The sequence below is a fragment of the Neovison vison genome, chromosome 12, assembly GCF_020171115.1.
Source record: "Neovison vison isolate M4711 chromosome 12, ASM_NN_V1, whole genome shotgun sequence".
Classification (NCBI taxonomy): domain Eukaryota; kingdom Metazoa; phylum Chordata; class Mammalia; order Carnivora; family Mustelidae; genus Neogale; species Neogale vison.
The window spans coordinates 87,328,768-87,351,687 of NC_058102.1; the positions used below are offsets into that span (position 1 = coordinate 87,328,768).

A 22,920-nucleotide genomic window follows, 5' to 3' on the forward strand; every position below is an offset into this window, starting at 1 on the left:
TCTGCTTCCCCCTCTCTCTCTGCCTGCCTCTCTGCAGACTTGTGATCTCTGTCTTTCAAATAAATAAATAATATCTTTTAAAAAAATGTCTTGTTCAGTTCCATCTCTGTACTCGTACACAGGAGGCATATATTAAAATGAAGGATGTAAGGAAAACCTTAATTGCTGCCCTCAAGGATGGCATCTCTGCCCTTAAGGACAATTAGGGGGTTAGGGGCGAAGCGAAAACAGAGAAAATATACACAAGGCACCACAAAGATCACCTGCAACAAGGGCCAAAGGCAAGGCAGGGCCACAAGCACTCCCTGGGTACCGCGTGTGCCGTTTTTAGCAGTAGCCGCTTGGAGGACACAGCACAGCAGGTCCTGCCTTTTGCGAAGAAAGACAGCGACACAAGTAGTCAGGACGGCCTGTCGGTGGAACGGACAAGGCAGCGAAGACTCCACTGATGGTCGACCTCAGGAAAGGACACTGGATAGCCGGACTGGCAAAATAAATCTGGACGGACCTGAGGCTTCAGTCGGACCTCGCAGGAGGGAAACTGCGCGACAGGTCAAGGTTTGGGAAGCGTATTTCAGGCAGTTAGAGAAGTAATCAGAAATCTCCGCTCCTTGGGGAAAGGCTGTCAAGGTGAGGTGACCTTGAGTTGCGGCGCGTAGGTGGAAAAAGGTTCCGGGGAATAGTTGAATGGTTCTGCCTCCAAGCGCCCAAGAGAGAAAAAAAAATCCTGTTTTGAGACAATACCTGTATTTGGTTTTCTTCCCATCGTGGGACGCGGGTGGGGGTTGGTAGACGAGACCCAAGGGGCGGGGCCAACGCGCGCGAGTAGGCGGGACCACGCGAGCCCTCCCTCTAGCTACTGGAGGCCGGGCAAGGGGGCGGGGTTTCCGGCGGTAGCGGCTCTCGGGCGTCGGGTGACGCTAGGAGGACGAATCGTCACGTGACACGGAAGTGACTACGAACAGGAAGAGGACGAAAAAAATAACCGTCCGCGACGCCGAGCCGAACCGGACGAGCAGCCACCATGAACAGCAAAGGCAAGGACGCGGGGCGGCTGGGACCGTCGGGGGGAATAATGCTAGCCTGGAGCGAGTGGACCGGGAGCCCAGGGTCGTCAAGCGCTAGGCTCGGGGCGAGCTGCGTCTCGCTCCTGGGCCAGCTGCAGTCTCGGGGACTGCGCCAGACGCCTTCGTCATCCCCGAACTACGGCTACTCGCTCCTTCCCGGCCCTTTTCTCCTTAAACTCTGTGGCGCAGTTTGGAGCTGCGGGCTCGGGTGGAGGGTGGGGGGGGTGGAAAAGGCTTGTCATGATGGGCATCTGCAGAAGCAAATGGGGAGCTAGAGCAGGGATTCGGGTAGGCCAATGGAGAGCCGGTAGAGGCGGGGCGCCGCGCTCCGGAACCTGAGGCTGGCGCTCGGGCTTAACTAGTGAAGTGCCGGCGCTGGTGGGCGGGCCGGGGGCCAGAAGGGTCTCTCTCCCGTTTCCTCCGATGGCGGCGCCAAGTTCTCCTGGTTCCTGTGATTGTACTAGTGTTTGGCAGAGCACGAGTCTCAGCTGGTTCTCAGGACATTTCCCTTTATCTCCTCTCGAGTCTGCAGGTTCACTTCCACCACTCATTTTATTTGGAAGTCGACCTTGAGCAGGAATCTATGGGGCAAATAATCGTAACTACTGTGACCCAACGAAGTCTTGGGCAGTTACATCCAGGCTTGTGAAGACCACCCAGAGCAGAGGCAGGATGTACCGTTGGTACATTGTCAGGAACGGGTGCCCAGACCTACCATGCATGGATGGAGAAACTTGGGTCCAGGCTATTACTTTACACCAGTATGCTAATGGAAAGAGCTCCCTTTCTATCCAGTTAGAATCTAACATCTTCGGGCATAAGTGGGGATAAAGGAGCAAAGAGAATGCTTATTTTCTTGGCCCTAGAAATCGGGCCCTCCAGAGCAGTCAGTTTCCAAATGGGCTTGCTGTTATTAGGTTAGCTACCCAGTACGTTCCATTCTGGTGGCTCTGTATGGTAGGCGATGTGCATTTTTCTCTTGTCTTCCAGGTCAATATCCAACGCAGCCAACCTACCCTGTGCAGCCTCCTGGGAATCCTGTGTACCCTCAGACCTTGCATCTTCCTCAGGCTCCACCCTATACTGATGCTCCACCTGCCTACTCCGAGGTGCTTCCAGTTTACTAGACTTGAACTTGGATCACATTTTCAGCCCTTAGTTGAACCCGTCCCCACATTTTTATTTACTCTCCACAAAGAGGAGAGCATGCTCACATGACTAATCTGAAACACTGTGTACTTCAGCAATTTCTGTCGGGGTTGATCATGCATTCTCTGATCATTTTAGGTTTTCTGGCATAGGCTGAGGTGAAGAAGATGAGTTTGCGTTCCTTGAGCCTAACATTAGCTATAGCAGGAAGTGACCCAGGAAAACATCGAGTGGTAGTGGAAAGGCAGTTTGTGGAACTCACGGTGTAATCTGCACAAGGAGAGTTAAGAATGGACTCAGGAAAGGGATCTAAAATTGGAATGTCTTAAAGTAACCTGTTCCCTTCTCTTCTACCTCTTCTAGCTCTATCGTCCAAGCTTCGTGCACCCCGGGGCCGCCACAGTCCCCACCATGTCTGCTGCATTTCCTGGCGCCTCACTGTATCTTCCCATGGCCCAGTCTGTGGCTGTTGGACCTTTAGGTTCCACAATCCCTATGGCTTATTATCCAGTTGGTCCAATCTATCCGCCTGGTTCAGCCGTGCTGGTGGAAGGAGGGTATGATGCAGGTGCCAGATTTGGAGCTGGGGCTACTGCTGGTAACATTCCTGTGAGTATAACCTTACCAGAAACACTCAGCTCTTGTGTATTTTCACTTCCCGGAAGAGATAATGTAGTCATCCTTTCACCATCCCTGGGTAATAGCTGCTGTGATATTGGTGTAACCACTGATACCTAGTAGTCAGGCAGAAAGCAAGTTGTGGGGGCGGGCAAGAGATCTGTGGCAGGTCTGCAGCATCTGGCACATTCCCTGGGGTCTGAGTTAACCAGATTTCTTTGTTTTCCTATCTTAGGAGTCTTGCCTGCTGCCTTTTCATTGCCAGTTTGGTACTGGTCTAGGAATACTCTTTATTCATTCCACGAGCATTTAAAGCATTGATTTCACATGTGCCATCAGCATGGCATTCCGTCAGGAAACATCATTAAATGGAGAAAAGCACAATACTTATGAAGTAGCGTTTGGAGAGATACTAGAGATTTTAGTTCTGTTTTCCTGCTTAGTTCCCCCACGTGTAAGATTTGGAGCCCAAAGGGTCCTTGCTAGGGCCATCCGCTCAAAACCGTATACCTGAAATGAGATGAGAATGCCTTTGAATGAGTGGTAGGCCCTCTCTTTCCTGTTTGTATCTTTGGGTTCAAAGAGAATACAGACCTGCTTTACAACCCAAATTGGTGGCAGAACTAGCTTAACAATGCGATTGGTGAGCACACTGCCATCTTCCTGATGGATCGTGTTGTCCCCGTGTCCACTTCCCTTGTCTCAGCTGCACTGTGCCCAGTCAACCTTGTCTTTTCCTTTCAGCCTCCACCCCCTGGATGCCCTCCCAACGCCGCTCAGCTTGCAGTCATGCAGGGAGCCAATGTCCTCGTAACTCAGCGGAAGGGAAACTTCTTCATGGGTGGCTCAGATGGTGGCTACACCATCTGGTGAAGAACCAAGGCCACCTCCGTGCCGGGAAAGACATCACATACCTTCAGCACTTCTCACAATGTAACTGCTTTAGTCATATTAACCTGAAGTTGCAGTTTAGACACATGTTGTTGGGGTGTCTTTCTGGTGCCCAAACTTTCAGGCACTTTTCAAACTTAATAAGGAACCATGTTATGGTAGCAGTACCTCCTTAAAGCATTTTGAGGTAGGGGAGGCATCCATTCATAAAATGAATGTGGGTAAAGCAGCCCTGAGGATCTTCCTTTAATTCCTCCGGAGTACTACTGTACCATACTGGTCTTCGCTCTTAGTAATAAAACATCAAATTAGGTTTGGAGGGAACTTTGATCTTCCTAAGAATTAAAGTTGCCAAATTATTCTGATTGGTCTTTAATCTCCTTTAAGTCTTTGATTTCTATTACTTGTTATAAATGAAATGCATTAGTTGTCTGCCTTTCCCTCCTTTGCCCCATGGCCCACCCTCACCCCTAGTCTTCCAGTTCCTTCCCGCCAATCTCCATTGAATCAATGGTGCAGGACAGAAAGCCAGTCAGACTAACTTCCTTCTCTCCTTGCACTTGTCCCCACTTGCCATCTTTTAACTAGTCTTTCACAAGGATCCTCTGAAACTCCCTCTGTGCCCCAGGCACAGACCCCATTACTTCTGCTTTTGCATCTCCTCAGGCAAAAGTGGAGGGTGCCCCTCGGACCCTCCTTACAGGTTGTTTCTTCATCTGTGAACCAAACTCCAATTTGCTTCGGTGCCAGAAAAACAGAGCTCTATTTGAACCAAGGGTATCAATGCAAACTATAAACAGGTTTGTTTAAAAATATGGGGGCAAGGAGGAAGATGCATTTTGAAAGCTTGATGACATTAGAGCCAAATTAGGGGAAGTTTTTGCACCCAAAAACTGGTTATCGTTCATTGTCAGAGTATCTCATGTAGGCCTTCATGGCTCCCGAGAATTCCTCAGCCAGTTTAATGGGGTCATATTAGGAGTCCCTCACTACAAAATGACTTGAGTCCAGTAAAATCTCATTAGGGTTAAGAATATTTCAGGGATCCTTAATATTTGATTTTTGTTTTCTGAATTGGATTTTATTTTATCTTATAATTTCAGTTCATCTAAATTTTGTGTTCTGTCCATGTGATGTTTGACTGTACCATTGACTGTTATGGAAGTTCAGCGTTGTATGTCTCTCTCTACACTGTGGTGCACTTAACTTGTGGATTTTTTATACTAAAAATGTAGAATAAAGACTATTTTGAAGATTTGAATAAAGTGATGAAGTTGCATTACACCTCACTTTAAGGATTCTTTACTCAACTCGTTCTTAGATTTTTTTTCTCCACATATATCTTATGTCCCACCCAGAATTCAGATGAGTCCTGCTGTCATTCTGGGGTTTTGTTTTGTTTTTTTAAATGAAGGCTTTGGAATAAATTGAGGAGTACAAGGCCAAGACTTGACTATTTTCATGAGTCCCATTCTAGAGGTTTTACTTTTCTTCATTTTATTTCCTAAGCCCTTTCAGATCCTTAAAGCCTATTAGGCCAGAGGTAGTCAGAACATAAACTTAGAAATAAGGGGATTGATTCTCCCAACTTGCTCTAGAATTTGACTTGAGAAAAATGTTTTAGTATGACAGTTTGTAAGTTCAAGGCGACCTTCAGTTTCTCCAAAGTTCTGTGTGGGGAAATAATGAAAACTAGAATTGTCAAAATTGATTCTTCAACTCTTGAGTCTTGGGAGGAATTGAGGTTGGACAATGGAGCAATGCACTTAAGACCTCAAAGGAGATTTAACTTAATTTCCAAGTAAAACAGTATTTGGGGAGCTATGATTTCTATCAAAACATTGTGTCTTTTGAACACATATCATTTGGGGACTAAGTTAGATCCAAGAAGCTTCTCTGGGCTTGATTCAAAGGACACTGGTGGAAGAATGGTAGGGAGATTGTTCCTGGTTCCCTCTGTGTATACAAAAGGGGTCTGGGAAGGGGCATCTGGGTGACTCAGGTCGGTTGAGCATCTGCCTTCAGCTCAGGTCATGATCCCAGAGTCTTGGGATGGAGTTGGGATTCCTGCTTAGTGGGGAGCTTGCTGCTCTCTTTCTCCACCACTACTCACCTCACTCATGCTTTCTCTTGAGCAGAGTCCCAAATAAATAAATCTTAAAAAAAAGAATGGGTCTGGGAAATTCTGGCTTTTGCCAGGATGGAAGGTAAAACCATTTCATCTCCCAGGGTATGTTTCTTTTCTTTCTTTCTTTTTTTTTTTTTAAGATTCTATTTATTTATTTGACAGACAGAGATCACAAGCAGGCAGAGAGGAGGAAGCAGGCTCCCTGCTGAGCAGAGAGCCTGATGCGGGGCTGGATCCCAGGACCCTAAGACCATGACCGGAGCCAAAGGCAGAGGCTTTAACCCACTGAGCCATCCAGGCGCCCCTCAGGGTATGTTTCTAATGACACTCCCCCGGAACAAGCTTCCCACAACTATCTTCGTTTCAAACTACTGAGATTGTTGTGGGAACTTGTGAAACTCCCCTAGGGTTCTTTCTGTTGGGGAGAGAACATATCCAAATGAGTTAAATAAGCAAAAGAAACTGTCGAAAAAGTTTGAGGATGGGTAATTCAAAATATAAAGGAAGTTATTTCTTGCACATGGGAATCAGATTTCTGTATCAATGAACATTTTTAATTGTGATAAAAATAGCATCAGTACAAGGCTATTCGGGAAGACAGAAAGGCCAGGCTCAGATTAGGAGATGGAGCACGTTCATCAGGGGGTGAGGTCTCCCCAGTCTCCTGTCCCTTCCTGCTCAGCCTATTACCATGGTATCTAGCACCTGGGAAGAACTTCTACCGACACTATCTTTGTTCAAGCTGTCACTAGTAGACCAGGTAGGGGACAGAGGAGCAGCCAGAGACCCTAATGCTCCTGCCCTTTGACCTTGAAAAAGGTGAAGATGAACAGGCACGTACTCATGTGGCCTGGCGTCACTCCACCTTGCTGGGCAGCCACCAAAACTAGCTATAATACAAAGGTCTGGCTAAAGACATCAACAACGGCTTTCTCTGTGTCCCTGGCATCAGTGATGTTGGCATTTGGGCCTGTGTCCTAGAAGGAGCTCAGGTTTGCCCATAACAATCAATGCTTCTCACTGGTTTCAGATAAAACTTTCACCTAATAAATTAAAGAGTGTGTTAGCTCTGGAGCCTGGATAAGCTCCTTGGGGGCCTGGGAATCATTAGATGAAATATTCCTCCTTGTCCCTGCCCTTGGCTGAATCACTCTCCATTTGGAGGATGGTGCTGGGCTCGCCTTCTGCAGGTTCGTAGGTGACGTAGCTGCCTTTGTTCTTGTACAGGTAAAAGAAGATCAAGACCACGACCGAGAGCAGGGTGAGGAAGACCACGGTGATGACAACTTGGAAAGGAGAGGGAAAATGCAGAGATGTTTCAGGATTGAGGATGTCTCAGTCATTCATGGGGTCCCCTGAATTCAATGATTCCCTCACTTTGTATAAGGATCCTCTTGTTCGAGTTAACCACTGTCCACGTCCAAATTCATATTCCCCCACAAGCCCAACTTCCATGGTGCAGGATATCTGATGCCTCCTGGGGCTTAAGCTAAGCACACACAACTTTGGATTTCTAACAAAACAACCCCCTCTCAACCAGTTCCTGATGATTCTGAAGAAACAGGAAGGATGGAAAGAGGAAATAGCTTATTCCAACAGGAAGACATTTTGAAACCCACGGCCTCCTGCAGGGATTTCTCTGATCCCTCTCATCCCTGTCCTCACCCACTTGATGAGCCACACATATACCCACTGTTACCCGCACACTGGAGCGTAGGGCCCGTACACACTTCTATTTGTGGCCACTTCCCACATTTACTGGCAGTGTCTTAGGCGTGAAGCCTCTAAGTCTTTTGTAGCCTCGTGTGTGTGTGTGTAGAAGAAAACCTACATGCCAAAATAAGCCCATTAATGGATCTGGTCTCCAATTTGTGGTGCTTTCCTGCATAGGGAAAGTCCTCGATCACCATACTGAGTTCCTAGTCTATGGAGAGAGATAGCCTTTAAGTTCAAGAAGTCTTCTGGATTTGGCTCAGGGCCTTTGTTACCTGCAATGAGGGCTGTGCTTGCTTCTGAGGACAGGGCTTCAGTGGCCTGTAGAAACGGGGTGGTCATCAGCTCTTCTAGAAAATTTAGAAAAGTGGAAGAGGAAATGGGGTGAGTTCTTTTGTTCTAAGACGTACATTTGTCCTTCAAATTTCACCACTCCACCTCTTCCCTAATAAAGAATTTGTCCTTCAACTCCTATAGTAAATCCATACGAAAAAACCTGTAGGGCAAAACAGAAAATAAACTACCATCCAAAGACAATGAACACTTTGATGGATTTTTCTCTGCCTCACAGAATGGTTAAAAGTATGGGCTTTGGAGCCTAACTGGTAAGATTTGAATCTGAGCTCTGTCCTTTACTGGCTGTGTTACCTTCAAAAAATTACCTAACCCCTCTGTGCATTAGGAACCCCTCTGCAAAATGGAGATAACAGTACCTACTTTACAGGGTTGTTGTGACAGGTAATAAGTAACTCAGTAAGGGTAAGCTATTACTAGGAATGCATACTTTCACATAGATGAGATCAAATGATGAGTATGTACATGTATATATATTTACATTATATTGGCACAGGCATTTCTTTAATGCTCTTACAAGCTCTTTGTAAACATTATTTTTATTCAGTGTTTTTAACTGTATTTTTTAGAAGTAGGCTCCATGCCCAACATGGGGTTTGAACTCACAACCTTGAGATCGAGATTCACACGTTCTGCTGACTGCACCAGCCAGACACCCCAACATTATTTTCAAATAATAAAATAATACCCCTCCCTTATTAAGACCCTTTCCTATGCCACCAGAGTAGGCCCTGCAGTTGAAAGATTCTGAAACAAGACCTCTCCTACCCTAAAATATCTCATACCTCCTCCTGCTAGTGGTCCATCCATCCTTTATAGCCTGAAAGTCCCACCCTAAAGTCACTACCCAGGTTCACAACACTCAAAATTGTGGTCTCCAGAAGTCCCTTTTAAAAGTAAACACACAGGGGTACTAGGTGGCTCAGTTGGTTCAGCGTCTGCCTTCGGCTCAGGTCATGATCCTGGGGTCCTGGGATTGAGCCCTGAATCTGGCTCCCTGCTCGGCGGGAATCTACTTCTTCCTCTGCCCTTCACTCTGCTTGTGTTCTCTCTCTCTGTCGCTCTCAAATAAATAAATAAATAAATAAAATCTTAAAAAAGAAAAGTATTTATATGGACAGTCAGGGAGTCCTTAGTTCTGTCCCTAGTTAGCCTTTTAGAGTAAGGATTTGAAAGGCACTGAGTTAAGGTTACTGTAGGACAGAGGTATCCTGGGGAAAACAGGCCAGCTGACCCTGACATCGCCCACAGGAGGCCTTACTCAATATTCATTCAGTAAATAGCAGCAGCACTCATTAACTGCCTCCCCTTCACCAGGTACTGGGCCTATCACAGAAAGCACATGGCCCGCCTTCACAGAGCTGGTCCCCCACCATGCCAAGGCTCGCAGTTCATGACTGCAATACACGAGACAAGGAAACCTGGGCATGCAGGAGAGCACGGGACAGAGGGTTTGATCTAGTCTTCCAGCAGGCACAGCCTCCACAGGAAGTGAGATTTGAGCTGGCAGCTGAAGCAGGGGTAGGAGTTTACAGGGTAAAAGGGACAAGAGCCAGCACAGCTGGAGCACAGGGCATGAGCGTGACTCCTGTCTAACGCCAACTGACTTCAGGTTTCCATCTAGGGCAAGTGAGGTAAGCCACCAGCCGTGGGCCTGGGAGCTTGGAAGCAGTGCTGAAGGGGGCCAATGGTGTTGAGGGGTCTTTTCACACAGGCCAAGAAGAGGCCTGATGAAGCTGGTCCCACAACAGAGAAAGCAGAGGTGGGCTGCTTAGAGCCCCTCCCTGCCCTGCCCCAGGCCGGCCCAAATGTGCTCTCCTGGGGCGGCTGGGGTGACTTTAGGCAACTCTGCAGGGCACCGGTGAGGCCTGAACGAGAGCAGGAAGCAATCACATAGTGACACTGTTTACCTGCTTAGTGATTAAAAAGGAAAGCTACTCTGGGTTTGAACCTTGCCCCCACAGATTACTAGGTGACCTTAAGGAAGTTACTAAACCTCCTTAAGTTTTCATTTCTTGAACTGCAAAATGGGAGCGTGGTGGGCAGCTGGTGAGGGGGGCTCGGGATGGCCCCCACTGCTTGGTGTTTATTTACACCCTATGTGAGACCCTCTCCCTGTGTGTGGGCTGGACAGGGACTTGCTTCTCTCAAAGAGAGTACAGCAAAAGTGATGGGCTGTCACTTCTGAGATTATGCAGTGACTTCCATCAAAGGAAGCCTGATCTAGTCTTCCAGCAGGCAGAGCTCCCCATCACGCACACTTTCCTCCCCCAAATCTCCCAGGACTGCACTCCATCTTCCCACCACTGACCTAGAATTCTGTACAGATGCTCTTAGTTTTGCCTTTCTTAAACATTAGAAAATTTAAGACATACAAAGCACTGAGAAGACTAGTTCATGTATGGAAGTTTAAGTATAAAGGATAAGAAGATTCAAGTCAATCAACAGCAGTTTACTTTGCCCCTACCATGCTGAGAAAGGGGTAGTGCTAAGGTCAACCAGGGGCAGGACCACGGAGCTCCATCAGAATGAGGGTTCAGAGGACAGATACGTATGACTCCCCGAGGACAGATGATGATTGCTAGTTGGGAAATTCTGCAAGTGATCCCGATTATAACAGCTGCCATTTACTAAGCCCCTGCTCCATGCTGGGGGCTTTATAACATACTCATTAACCCTTACATCAATCACTTCAAAGTAGGTATTTTTATTTGCTAATGTGGACCTCGAGGCCCTGGGAGAGAGTTAAGTGAAACGGCTCACGTCGCACATGAAGGAACAGTGCATGGAGCTGAGATCTGAATCCAGGACTACCCGCTCCAAAGCCCAAGCTAGGTATTTATACTAATCCTTTCTACTGTGTCCTTTTCTTTTTTTCCAATAGGGAACAAGAGGAAGAGATCATGAAAGATTACCACGGGGCAGCACAACAAGCCTTCCGGAAAGCTCGAGGGTTTAAAAAATTGGGGTAAAGGGAAGAGAAACACCCACCGGCCACAATCACTGCTGTGCCACAGAGTTGTCCTTGCGGTGCCTGGGTGGCTCAGTTGTTGAGCATCTGCCTTTGGCTCAGGTCATGGTCCCGGTGTCCTGGGATCAAGCCCAGCATAGGGCTTCCTGCTCAGTAAGGAGCCTGCTTCTCCCTCTCCAGTTCCCCTTGCTTGTGCTCCCTCTCCCTCACTCTCTCTCTGTTATAAATAAATAAAATCTTAAAAAAAAAGGAAAAAAAAAGTGTGTCCTTAATGCAGACTGGCTCAGGGGAGCTACATCAGTGTGATGGGAAAGCCATGTTGCTTCATAGGCAACCTCCCTAACTGTTTTTTTTTTTTTTAATTTTATTTATTTATTTGACAGAGATCACAAGTAGGCAGAGAGGCAGGCAGAGAGAGAGGAGGAAGCAGGCTCCCTGCTGAGCAGAGAGCCCGATGCAGGGCTCGATCCCAGGACCCTGAGATCATGACCTGAGCTGAAGGCAGCGGCTTAACCCACTGAGCCACCCAGGCACCCCGGCAACCTCCCTAACTTTAACCTTTGATGCACTCAGAGGCAAGCTCGCTACAACCAAACAGTGCACTTCGGCAACGTGGAAAGACCTTCAGGGACATACAATTCGGGGCGCCTGGGTGGCTCAGTCGGTTAGGTGTCTGCCTTCCACTCAGGTCATGATCCCACGGTCCTGTCCTGAGTTGGGCTCCCTGCTCACCAGGGACTCTGCTTCTCTCCCTCCACTCCCCATCCTTGCTCCCACTCGGGCTCTATCTCTTTCTCTTCAAATAAATAAATAAAATCTTTTTAAAAAAAGATTAAGAAAAGAAACATAGGGACGCCTGGGTGGCTCAGTTGGTTGAGCGGCTGCCTTCGGCTTGGGTCATGATCCCAGCGTCCTGGGATCGAGTCCCGCATGGGGCTCCCTGCTCGGCGGGGAGCCTGCTTCTCCCTCTGCCTCTGCCTGCCACTCTGCCTGTGCTCACTCTCTCTGACAAATAAATGAATAAAATCTTAAAAAAAAAAAAAGAAACATACACTTCAATAGGAATGCCTTCCTATTACTTACATGAAGCCATCTGGCGAAGCAGTTAAGCACAAATGAAGGAGGTACAAAGAAATTTACATCTACATGAAGACAACGAATTAATGATGAAGGCAGACCCCACATCAGATTTTTACTTATGATGAAAATGGTCTCTGCTGGAAGCAAAGGCTCTCTGGACTCTGCTTCTAAAAGGAGGAAACACACACCTCAGGAACAAAGGCTCATCCATTTTGTAGCAGTGTCCGAATTTCCTTTGTTTTTAAGGCTGAATAATATAACAAAGGAAGTTCTGACATATGCTACAAGATGGATGCCACTTATTTATTTTTTTAAGATTTTATTTATTTGACAAAGACACAGGAAGAGATGGAACACAAGCAGGGGGAGTGGGAAAGGAAAAGCAGGCTTCCTGTTGAGCAGGGAGCCCGATGTGGGGCTCGATCCCAGGACCCTGGGATCATGACCTGAGCCCAAGGCACACACTTAACGACTCAGCCACCCAGGCTCCCCAATGGATACCACTTGTATGAGGTAGAATAGTCAGATTCATAGGGACAGGACGTAGAATGGCAGTTGCTAGGAAATGGGGAGAGGGAATGAGCAGTTGTTACCATTTTTTTTTTTTAAGATTTTATTTTATTTATTTTTTTAAAAGATTTTATTTATTGACAGACAGATCACAAGTAGGCAGAGAGGCAGGCAGAGAGAGGAGGAAGCAGGCTCCTCTGCTGAGCAGAGAGCCCGATGTGGGGCTTGATTCCAGGACCCTGAGATCATGACCTGAGCCGAAGGCAGAGACTTAAGCCTCTGAGCCACCCAGGCGCCCCTAAGGATTTTATTTTTAAGTAATCTCTCTACCCAACGTGGGGCTTGAACTTACAACCCTGAGATCAAGAGATGCATGCTCTATCAACCGAGCCAGCCAGAGGGCCCGGGATGGCAGTTGTTGTTTAATGGGTACAGAGTTCAGTCTGGAAAGATGAGAAAGTGCTGGAGATGGATGGTGCTGATGGTTGCACAACAGTGTGAATGTGCTTATTAATGGCACAGAACTGTATACTTAAATACTGTAAATTTTATGTTATGTGTAATTTTACCATAATTAAAAAACCCCTTCTCTTCACACAGTTTACATTCTGAGAAGATGGACAATAAATAAGTAGAATTCTTATTGTATTAGTATTATTGTATTGTAACTGTTATTAGATGTTGATTAGTGCTATGTAGAAAAAAAGGAGGAGGAAGTGGGGTAGGGGGTTGGCATGTGGATGGGGTGCTCAGGGAGTCTCCCTGATGAGGTGACTTAAGTACAGGCCTCTAGAAGGTGAGAAAGGCAGCCTGGCAGAGATCCGGGCAGAGGAACAGCAACTGAGAGACAGGGGTAGCCACAATATTGAAAAGCACTGATGCATGCTTGGCACGCTTAAGGCACAGCACAGAGGTCACTGAACAGAGCAAGGGAGAAGCAAGAGGAGAAGAAATCGAGGGGGCTGTGTACTATAGGTGTCGTAGGCCACAACAGAAGGGCTTTGGTTCTTTCAGTGACTGAAATGAGAACCTCTTAGAGGTTCTGGGGCAGAGACTGGATTTATATTCCAAAGAAGTGCTTCTCAACCTCTGTTGTATGTAAGAACCTCCTAGGGATCTTGTTAAAAGGGTTCGGGGGCCGGGGTTAGGGCCTGAAATTCCAAAGACCATGCTTTTGAAACACTGAGACCACCATATTGGGAGGAAGCCCAACGGAGCCCAGTGAAAAAGCGGTAGGATTCAGAGACATTCTGACACTAAGACTGACAGGGTATGTATGGGGCGCAGTCAAAGATGACATCAAGGTTTTGGGCTTGAGTAACTGGAGGGAAGGAAGGCATGGTGTTACCCAAGCTGGGAAGCCTGCGGGAGGAACAGATCTGGAAGGGAAGATAAGAGTTCAGTTTTGGACATGACTGCTTATTAGATACCCAAGTGCAGCTGTTAAGACTGGAATTTGGGGGTGTGTGTGCCTGGGTGGCTCAGTGGGTTAAGTCTCTGCCTTTGGCTCAGGTCATGGTCTCAGGGTCCTGGGATCGAGCCCCGCGTTGGGCTCTCTGCTCAGCAGGGAGCCTGCTTCTGCCTCTCTCTCTGCCTCTCTGCCTCCTTGTGATCTGTCTGTCAAATAAATAAATAAAATCTTTATTGGAATTTTGGTAAGAGGTCTGAAATGGAGATTTTTTTTAAAATCTGCATATTTAAGCCCCTGAGAATGGGTGAAATCACCAAGTGAAATAAGTACTGATAAAGCAGCCCAGGGCTGAGCCCAGAAAAGAAAGAGCAAAAGAGACTGAGGAGTAGAAGCAGGCAGCCAAACAGACCAAGTACAAGGATAGTGGGTTTCCCCATGCAGGGCTCAAGAAGGTCCCAGAAAACAGCAGCTCTGGTGAACTGCTGTATGTAAGGCCCTAGCTGACACTGAATTTAAAAAAAAAAAAAAAAAAGGAAGAGGAGGAACTGGAGGCAGAATATAGATAAAACTCTTTTTTTCTGTAAACATGAGCAGAGCAATGGGGCTGCAGTTGGAGGGGGAAGGAGTTCAAGTTTTTTTATTTGTTTTTTCAAGGATGGGAGAAATGACAACATGTTTATGTATGGATAGGAAGGACAGAATAACTTGGATGAGAGGAACAACTGGGTATGCCTGAGGGAGGAGAATGGCTGCAACTGAGTCCTTGCAGGGAGGGGATCCAGCGCCCCAGAGCGGGAGGGGCCGGCTGCAGACAGAGTAGAGAGCTAGGGACACGCACGTGGGCACACAGGCAGGTGGCAGAAAGATGGGGACAGTGGGAGCCTTCGGCAGTTCTTTCTGAAAACTTTAATTTGCTCAAGAAAACAGAGTGCAAGGTCATCAATGGAGAGTGGGGGGGGAGCCGGAGTTTAAGAAGAGCTGAAGATGCTGCAGGAGTAGATCTTGTCTTATCACAGAACACGGATAAGGCTGTTTATACTAGGGGCGCCTGGGTGACTCAGTCAGTAAAACATCTGACTCTTGGTTTCGGCTCAGATCGTGATCTCAGGGTCCTGGGATCCAGCCCCTGTCTGGCTCCGAGCAGGGAGTCTGTGTCTCTCCCTCTCCCTTGCCCCTCCCCCAGCTCGGGCTCACTCTCCAGAATAAATAAATAATTTTTTAAAAAGATTTTATTTATTTATTTGACAGAGATCACAAGTAGGCAGAGAGGCAGGAGGAAGCAGACTCCATGCTGAGCAGAGAGCCCGATGCCAGGCTTGATCCCAGAGTCCTGGGATCATGACCTGAGCTGAAGGCAGAGGCTTAAACCCACTGAGCCACCTAGGTACCCCATAAATAAATATTTTTAAAAAGACTCTTTATAATATCCTGCGGAGTAACAGAGCCTAGCTATCAGGACTAAGCGGAGCAGGAAATGACCACCACGGAAAGAAGGGGGCAAGTCCAACCACAGGTTCCTCCTCTGGGATTTGACTTTAGGTTTTTTTTTTTTTTTAAAGATTTTATTTATTTATTTGACAGAGAGACACCAAGCAGGCAGAGAGAGAGAGGAGGAAGCAGGCTCCCTACTAAGCAGAGAGCCCGATGCGGGACTCGATCCCAGGACCCTGAGATCATGACCTGAGCCGAAGGCAGAGGCTTTAACCCACTGAGCCACCCAGGCACCCCTTGACTTTAGTTCTTTTCGAATTGATACTACTACGTCAAGCCATGCCAGGACCAAATTTAAGACCTTTCTTAGATCTTAATAAAAGACTACAAATAAATAAATAAGATAAAAGTATTACATCACCAGACGGGCCTAAGAAAGTTCAATATCAATTTCCCGATGGTAATAACTCTGGCTTTTTCGCTTGACTTTCCTAATCCACTGCCTATTAAATTCTTTGCAAGATCTTTGTTTTGGTGGTCCACTTCGGTGGCGCCTTCCACGTAAGTTGAGTGTGCAAGCGCTTCGTGCCTTTTGGGTAAATGCAGACTCCAAGAGGCCCAGGGAGGGTGTGGCAAATTTGTGCAAGTCTCCAAACAAGAGGGGGCAGCTAATAAGCTGATGAACGGAGAGATTTCAAAATGACTAGAGAAATGGGCCAACCTGAGCAGGGCGAGAATTTGACAGATTCTTCGGTCTTGTTCAACTACCGACAAAGAATGGGGATGCCATGGCATGGCGGCAGCATATATAAAAGATTTACAGTGAAATCCCCAGAAAGCAATGGGTACTGGAATGGCAAACGGCAACAAGAGGGACAGCTGGGCTGTGGGCTTTTGGATAGCTTTTATTTTCTTCTATCTGCTTTCCTTTATCTTCCAAATCTCTTATGATGATATGTTGATCCTTGAACAACATGGGTTTGAAGTGCATGGGTCCACTTATAACGTGCATTTCCCCCCATAAACACAGTGCAGTACTGTAAATGCGTTTTCTTTTCTCTAGCTTCCTTTATTGCAACAAGGCAGTATATAGTATGCAAACCATGTAAAATACGTGTTGATTGACTGTTACCGGTAAGGCTTTTGGTCAACAGTAGGCTATTAGTAGTTAAGTTTTGGGGGAATCAAAAGTTATACGTGGATTCTGACTGTGTGGGTGCTCAGCACCCCTAGTTGTCAAGGGTTGACTCGTCTTTTATAATCTTAAAGAATTTAAAACTTGCTGTTATTCTAGGCCCCATTAATAGAAATATGGTCTCTAATAAAGAAGACAACAGTGAGGCCCTACTTTGTGCCACTGCCACTCTTAGACTGCTGAGCTACGTCTGGGTATGACAATTTTGTGGTGAGCTGCCAACATAGTGGATGGCTTGGAAATTGTTCAGATAAGGAAAGCCGGCAAGAGAAAGCCCAGAGAAGAAACTCACGGAGAGCCTAGAGCTTGAATGCTATCTTCAAATATGCTGATGGATGACCTGTGCATCAGGACCACTGGTGGTGATGGTGATGGGGCACCTGGGTGTCTCAGTTGTTCAGTGTCTGCCTTGGGCTCAGGTCAAGATCCCAGAGTCCTGGGATTGAGCCCATGTCAGGCTCCCTGGTCAGTGGGAGCCTGCTTCTCCCTCTCCCCGCTTGTGTTCCCTCTCTCGCTATGTCTCTGTCAAATAAATTAATCTTAAAAAAAAAAAAAAAAAAAAAGAGGGCCCCTGGCCGAAACTAATGGGAGAGAGAGGTCTCTCCAGAGAAGGAAAAGCAAAGCTGGTCAAATCCTTCACAGGATACTGGAAGGAGAATTCTAGCACGGAATAGGTGGTTCAGTTAGCTGACCCTCAGAAACTTTCTCAGCCTTAGTTTTGGAATTTTTATAAATTGTCCACTAGCTGACCCTCAACCTTAATATTTAAATTTGAATTTTTATAAGTTGAAAATGTTCCATCAGAGTTCTCAACATAAATATTTTTTTTAAATTTTCTCACTTTTTTTTTAAAAAAAGATTATTTTATCTCTACTCCATCCTGGTGATGTAAGCAGGGTTGGTATTATCATTATGTACAAGCTCAGAAAACTGCCATCAGCCAGCCCAGGATCACTGAGCTGCTGGCTGAACTGGGCTTCAAATCTGTCTCCTCATTCCAAGGTGTTTTCCACCACACAGCGTCAAGTCTCTAGGTTCTGGAAATATCTCTGCTCTGCGTCAGCTAACCATTTTAGTTTACGTGTCCACTGGGTTTGGTTCCCTGCGTTTTACTGTAGAGTGGAAAGTACTATAGCACTGTTTGCAAGAGTCACCCATATCTGAATGTCCATCAGCTGAAGAATGATTAAATAAATTACAGGCTATTCATTCTGGAAACACCATACAGTTGTCAAAAGGGATGTCGTATATCTGTAATTACTGGCACAGGATATATGGTGAGATGAAAAAAGCAAATTACTAGGGCAGCAATGTGTAGTAAGATTACATGTTTGGAAAAAAATGTAAATTAAGATGAAACTATAAACACATGCATACACACATTTATTATGTCTGCATATACATATAAAAGGTCTAGAAATCTATTCCTTAAGGGGGCATATAATAGCCTTTTTTTTGTTTTTAAGATTTTATTTATTTGACAGACATCACAAGTAGGCAGAGAGAGGGAGGCAGAGAGAGAAGAGGAAGCAGGCTCCAGGCTGAGCAGAGAGCCCAATGCGAGGCTCGATCCCAGGACCCTGGGATCATGACCTGAGCTGAAGACAGAGGCTTTAACCTACTGAGCCACCCAGGCATTCCCATGTAATAGCTTTTCAATGAAAAAATAAACAACAAAACAGGAACACCATAAACATGGTGTTCCTACACCATTTCTCTCCTGTCTCCCTGCCCAAACAAAGGAATACTAATGTTACTCTCTTCCTTCCCTCTCTTCAGGCTTGGAAAGACTGTAACACCATTTTTCTCTCAGGTGGGGGGCTGAGGGTAGAGGACCACAACAAGATTTGAGGCTCCACCCAAATCCTAACCAACAACAAATGAACTTCAAGATCTATTTTGCTTACGTACCTTTTTGGTCATTGTTAACCCAGATACCTGTTGGTTTCTTTGAGGCCCTTGTTTTTAGGCTAAATCTCTTATCATTGAGGCATCAGATCCTTTGCCACCCGAGTCTGCCAACCTACTTATTTGCTTTAGACCTGCCCAACAATGGGTGGCTCCCTCAATTCTCCTTTCCATGGGAACCCGCCCTGGAATTCTACTTCCTTTCTCTTTCCTTCTCTTTCATGTGCTGAGCCCACTGAGAGCGGTGTGCCATGACAGAAAGAACACAGGCTGTGCAGTAAATTGAGACTGGGCACAAAATCCTGCCTTGGCCTTTATTAGCCACATGATCTTGGGAGAATTTAACCTCTGATAATTTCGTAATTGCTCCGAAACTCAGTTTTTGCTTCTGTAAAATGAGGATTAAAATCTGTTCGTGAGGTTGGGATAAGGAATAAGCAGAATGAGAAACAATTAACAACGAAACTGGCCAGTTAAAAAGTGGGTAAGGACTTGAATAGAGAGTTCTCTAAAGGAGATACACAAAAAGGAGGAGGAAGAGGAGGGGGAGGAGGGGGAGCAGGAAGGGAAGGAAGAAGAAATAATGCAGATGGCATATGAAAAGATGCTCAATTATCACTGATCATTAGGGAAATGTAAATTAAAATCACAAAGAGCACTTCACATCCATGAGGATGACTACTATCAAAGAAAGGAAGAAAAAGAACAGAACAAGTGTTGGTGAGAATGAGGAGAAATCAGAACCTTTGTACACTGCTGGTGGGCCTGGAACATGGTGTAGCTGCCATGGAAAACAGTGTGGCAGGTCCTCAAAAAATTAAACAGAATGACCATGTGATCCAGCAATTACGCTTCTGGGTACATACCCGAAGAAACTGAAAGCAGGTACTCGAGAAGAAATTTGTATACCCATATTCCCAGCAGCCTTGTTCACAATACCCAAAGGGTGGAAGCAGTCTCTTGGTGGATGAATGGATAAACAAAATGATATAGTACATGTATATATAATGATGTGTGTATGATATTATCCAGTCTTAAAGAGGACGTTCTGACACACGCTACAACAGGGATGAACTTGAGATGCTAAGTGAAAAAGCGAGACAAAAATTGACAAATACTGTATGATTCCACTTATATGAGGTACCCAGGCAAATTCATATAGACAAAAAGTGAAATGCTGGTCATTAGGAGCTGGAGGGAGGGGGAATGGGGAGTTATTGTTTAATCCATACAGAGTTTCAGTCTGGAAAGATGATGAAGTTCTGGAATTGGATGGTAATGGTGGCTGGTTACATGTGGTGGTAACGGTGTGAATGTTAATAATTCATGCCACCAAACTACCAAAACATAGTTAAAATGGTAACATTTATATTATATATATTTCACCACAAATTTAAAAAAAGAAAGAAAAGAAACAGCCCAAGTCCTAGAAAGAAAAGAAACTGCCCAAGTCCTAACTCCTCAGTTAGCTGCTGAAGCATCCCCTCTTTTTCCTGTGGGTAGGTTTATTCTAGAGGTCCTTTGCCTTCTCCAGAACACCTTCCATGGAAGACAGTGTGTGTGATCTCACACATGGCACTCACTTGACCCAGAACAGCCACTGCACCCTTCTCGGTCTATACAAACCTCATCTATTCTTCAAGGGTTAAGTGCTCCAGTCCACTCCATTCCCCACTCATGAAGCCTTTGCTGACCAATCTAGATTTCTATCCACTTCTCTGTCTTCTCGTTTCTCACTGGACCATGGGCATTCTGAATGATGTGCATCACGGTCATAGAGGACAGTGTCTTCAACTTCCCTGGGTTTGTTACTCACCTGTTTCCACATCAATAGAGTAGATAACGTGTCCTAATGAATGACGAACGAGGCTGTACATGAAAACACTGGTGCATAGACCAACCAAGGTTTTTTCCTCCCTTACCCTACAGTACACAACGAAAACCATCAGTGACTGATGGTCTGTCTGGCTCAGCTTGGTTACTGAACAAAAGGCGGCAATTCTTTCTCAGTGTGGTGAGAGGTGGATCCCTGCCTGACCATAGCCCCAGATAACAACGGGTTTTGATGCTGCAGTGTATCATCAGAGGAGTGGAATTAAAAAGCAGGTAGAAATCCTTTCCAGGAAAAGGTGGATCTCTAACAAGCACCAGATAATAGTAACAACCAATGTTATTGAGTGCTTCCTAGGTATGAGACACTGGGGCTGGGTGTTTTATATGGGTTATCTCATTTAGTCTTCACATATAACCTCATAAGATAGGTACCATTTTCCCTATCTTACCAATGACAAAACTGTAGCTTAGAGAGTGGATCACTGGCTCAAGGTCACAAAGCTTTTTAAGTGGGAGTATTGGGAACTAGCCCAGGTCCATGTGATTTCAGATTCAAACTGAACCAAAGTAAGCATTTTGGTTGCCCTCTGCAGCTTCCCAGGACCTCTTCCAGTGTGAGGCGGGCACAGGGAAATGGGAGGGTCACCCCATCTGGGCTGAGGCCTCAGGGAATTCCAGACCCTGGCTGGAGATGGGGGAATGTTAACAAGTCTCTACCGTTCTTACTGGGAAAGGCCTTCACCTACCTCTTGGAGAAGGTGTGGTTAGTAGACTAGTCATTGCAGCAAATGGATGGGCACCAGGGAGAGGCAGATCTGTAGGAAGAGGGACAAAGACAGGCATGAGATGGGTGGGCCCCTATCCGGGGCTGGAGACACTGAAGTCCCAGGAAGGCCTTTGGGGCCAGGTTTTCTCGGATGCCTTCCCTCATGGGGCTAGTCCTAAACCCTTCTCTTCTGGTTTCCCTCAGAATCTCCTCCAGCTGCAGGTGCCAAGAGCCGAGCAGAGACCTCTGGTTCTTGGTAGGGCGTTGCCTCTGAAGTCCTACCCCAAGGTCCTTTCACCTGGCCCCCACATTTACCTAAGAGATTTCTCCCGACCTGAGAAAGTAGGCGAAGGTATGCAAACGAGCGGCGGACCAGTTTCACCCCGCCGCAGGCACAGGTACCCCGCTCTTTCCGAGCCGGGCGTCTGCGCGCAGCCGTCCGCTAGGGGTCAGGAGAGGCCCGGGAGGGCAGGTCCAGCCGGCTTTGGTGCCCGCGCGGGGGCAGAGTCGGGGCCTGGGGGCGGAGAGCCAGACACGGGAAAGGGAGGCGAGGGGCCTCTGTCCCCTTCAAGCTCCGTCCCTGAGCTGCCGCTGTCCGGCCCCGGCCCGTTCCCCCCCACCCAACCCCCCAGTTCTCCCTTCCCTGCCCGCCGCGCCGCCCGCGTACCGCCCGCCGAACCCCACCGGCCGGCCAGCAGCGCCGACCCCACTGGGCCCGGCCGGAGACTCGGCGGCCCGCGCGGACGTCGGGGCTGGCGCGGCGAGGACCGGGAGACCCGGTCTCGGCCCCGCCCCCGCCCCGGCCCTCCGGCGTTTACCCGCACCCGGCTCCCGGGGCAGCCCGCGGCGCGCGCGCGGCCGTCCGTCCGTCGGTCCGTCCGGGCAGCCGGCTCCGAGCGGCCGCGACGGGAGGCTGTGGGCTCGCGTGGCTCCCGTGGCCGAGGGGAAAGCGTGCGGGCCTCGCCCTCCCCAGGTGCCCTCCTCCGCGTGCTCACCTTACCAGTCAGACCGGCGGCCGGGGGAGGGCGCGGCGCCACTCCGCGCGGCCTTTTGAACCGGCCGGGGCGGGAACGGCGGAGAGCCGCGGAGAGCCGCCGGGGGACGCGGAGCGGGAGGAAGCGGCGGGCGGACGCGCGGAGCGAGCTGCGGAGGCCGGCCGAGAGTGGGGGTGGAGGGACCGGCCGACTGGGTGGGACAGGAAAAGAGGAGAGAAACCGCCCTCTGCAGGTTCCCTCTGCCCGGCCGGCCGCCTCTGCTCCCCCGGGAGGAAAGGCTGCTTTTCCTTGTCCGATTGTCACTTCACTCTCCATCCGGAGCCGCTTCCTCCCTCGCGCCGAGGCGGCAGACCGTGGCATCGGAACTGGGATAACTGGGATCTGTCCGCTGGTTCCCCATAGACGTAATCTGAATTTCCAGCAAAGGTGGAAAGTACATTTACGTGCGTTTGCATGTCATTTACGCAGATAGGTCGGTGTCCAGAAGCTTGGCGCATAAGTTAACTCAGTGGGCGCACCGCAGCGGGGAAGCCGGGCGGGTTGGCGGGGAGGGGACCGGGGCCCCACCCGGATCTTCCTCCTCTGAAGTTCTTCTCAGGCGGAGTATAGAGGTCACTGAGCGGCTTGGCCTTTTGATTCAAACAGTCCCAGCCCCGCCGCTCGTTAGCGCGGTGCTTTGGGCTAATAATGACTTAACATCTCTAAAATCTGTTCCCTCATCCCTGGAATGAAGCCATGTCACAGCCACACGTTTAGCACGTGGTGAGCACCTCAGTTTTAACTGCTAATCGTGCCGTACTTGAGCCATCTCGACTCACTTCTCCGTGGCAGGAAATGTTTCCAAATTCATGAACTCAGTGACTAAGGATGTAATACTATAAACACAGGCTCTGGAATCCG

The 22,920-nt window shown here is 47.7% G+C and overlaps 2 protein-coding genes across 3 annotated transcripts; one reads left to right on the forward strand and one right to left on the reverse strand.

The window, feature by feature from the left end:
• The first annotated feature begins 349 nt into the window (after positions 1-349).
• On the forward strand, positions 350-5,014 carry DAZAP2 (DAZ associated protein 2). 2 transcript variants are annotated; one of them, XM_044229026.1, is made up of 4 exons: positions 350-1,037; positions 2,058-2,176; positions 2,580-2,825; positions 3,579-3,801. In XM_044229026.1, exons 1-4 carry the CDS (start codon positions 1,025-1,027, stop codon positions 3,705-3,707), a joined length of 507 nt encoding a protein of 168 aa, XP_044084961.1. In that variant the 5' UTR covers positions 350-1,024; the 3' UTR covers positions 3,708-3,801. The 2 variants fall into 2 exon arrangements, with proteins under 2 accessions (XP_044084961.1, XP_044084962.1); XM_044229027.1 differs by having other exon boundaries at positions 357-1,037; positions 2,580-2,748; positions 3,579-5,014.
• Positions 5,015-6,380: 1,366 nt separating this feature from the next.
• Positions 6,381-22,849, reverse strand: LOC122892468 (small cell adhesion glycoprotein). Its single transcript, XM_044229025.1, has 4 exons — positions 22,026-22,849; positions 21,006-21,074; positions 7,842-7,916; positions 6,381-7,139 (listed from the first exon to the last, which is right to left on the reverse strand). The coding sequence occupies exons 1-4, from the start codon at positions 22,378-22,380 to the stop codon at positions 6,961-6,963; spliced, it is 678 nt and encodes a 225-aa protein (XP_044084960.1). The 5' UTR covers positions 22,381-22,849; the 3' UTR covers positions 6,381-6,960.
• Between the last annotated feature and the right edge of the window lie 71 nt (positions 22,850-22,920).

Excerpts from the sequence above, each read along its gene's own strand:
- DAZAP2 (XM_044229027.1), top strand. Across the intron at positions 2,177-2,579 it reads CTCCACCTGCCTACTCCGAG|CTCTATCGTCCAAGCTTCGT; the intron begins GTGCTTCCAGTT and ends TACCTCTTCTAG. Across the intron at positions 2,749-3,578 it reads TGGTCCAATCTATCCGCCTG|CCTCCACCCCCTGGATGCCC; the intron begins GTTCAGCCGTGC and ends TTTTCCTTTCAG.
- LOC122892468 (XM_044229025.1), bottom strand. The coding sequence starts at position 22,380 with ATGCCACGGTCTGCCGCCTCGGCGCGAGGGAGGAAGCGGCTCCGGATG. Across the intron at positions 21,075-22,025 it reads CCCGGCCGCCGGTCTGACTG|ATCTGCCTCTCCCTGGTGCC; the intron begins GTAAGGTGAGCA and ends CTCTTCCTACAG. Across the intron at positions 7,917-21,005 it reads AACCACACCTTCTCCAAGAG|AAGAGCTGATGACCACCCCG; the intron begins GTAGGTGAAGGC and ends TAAATTTTCTAG.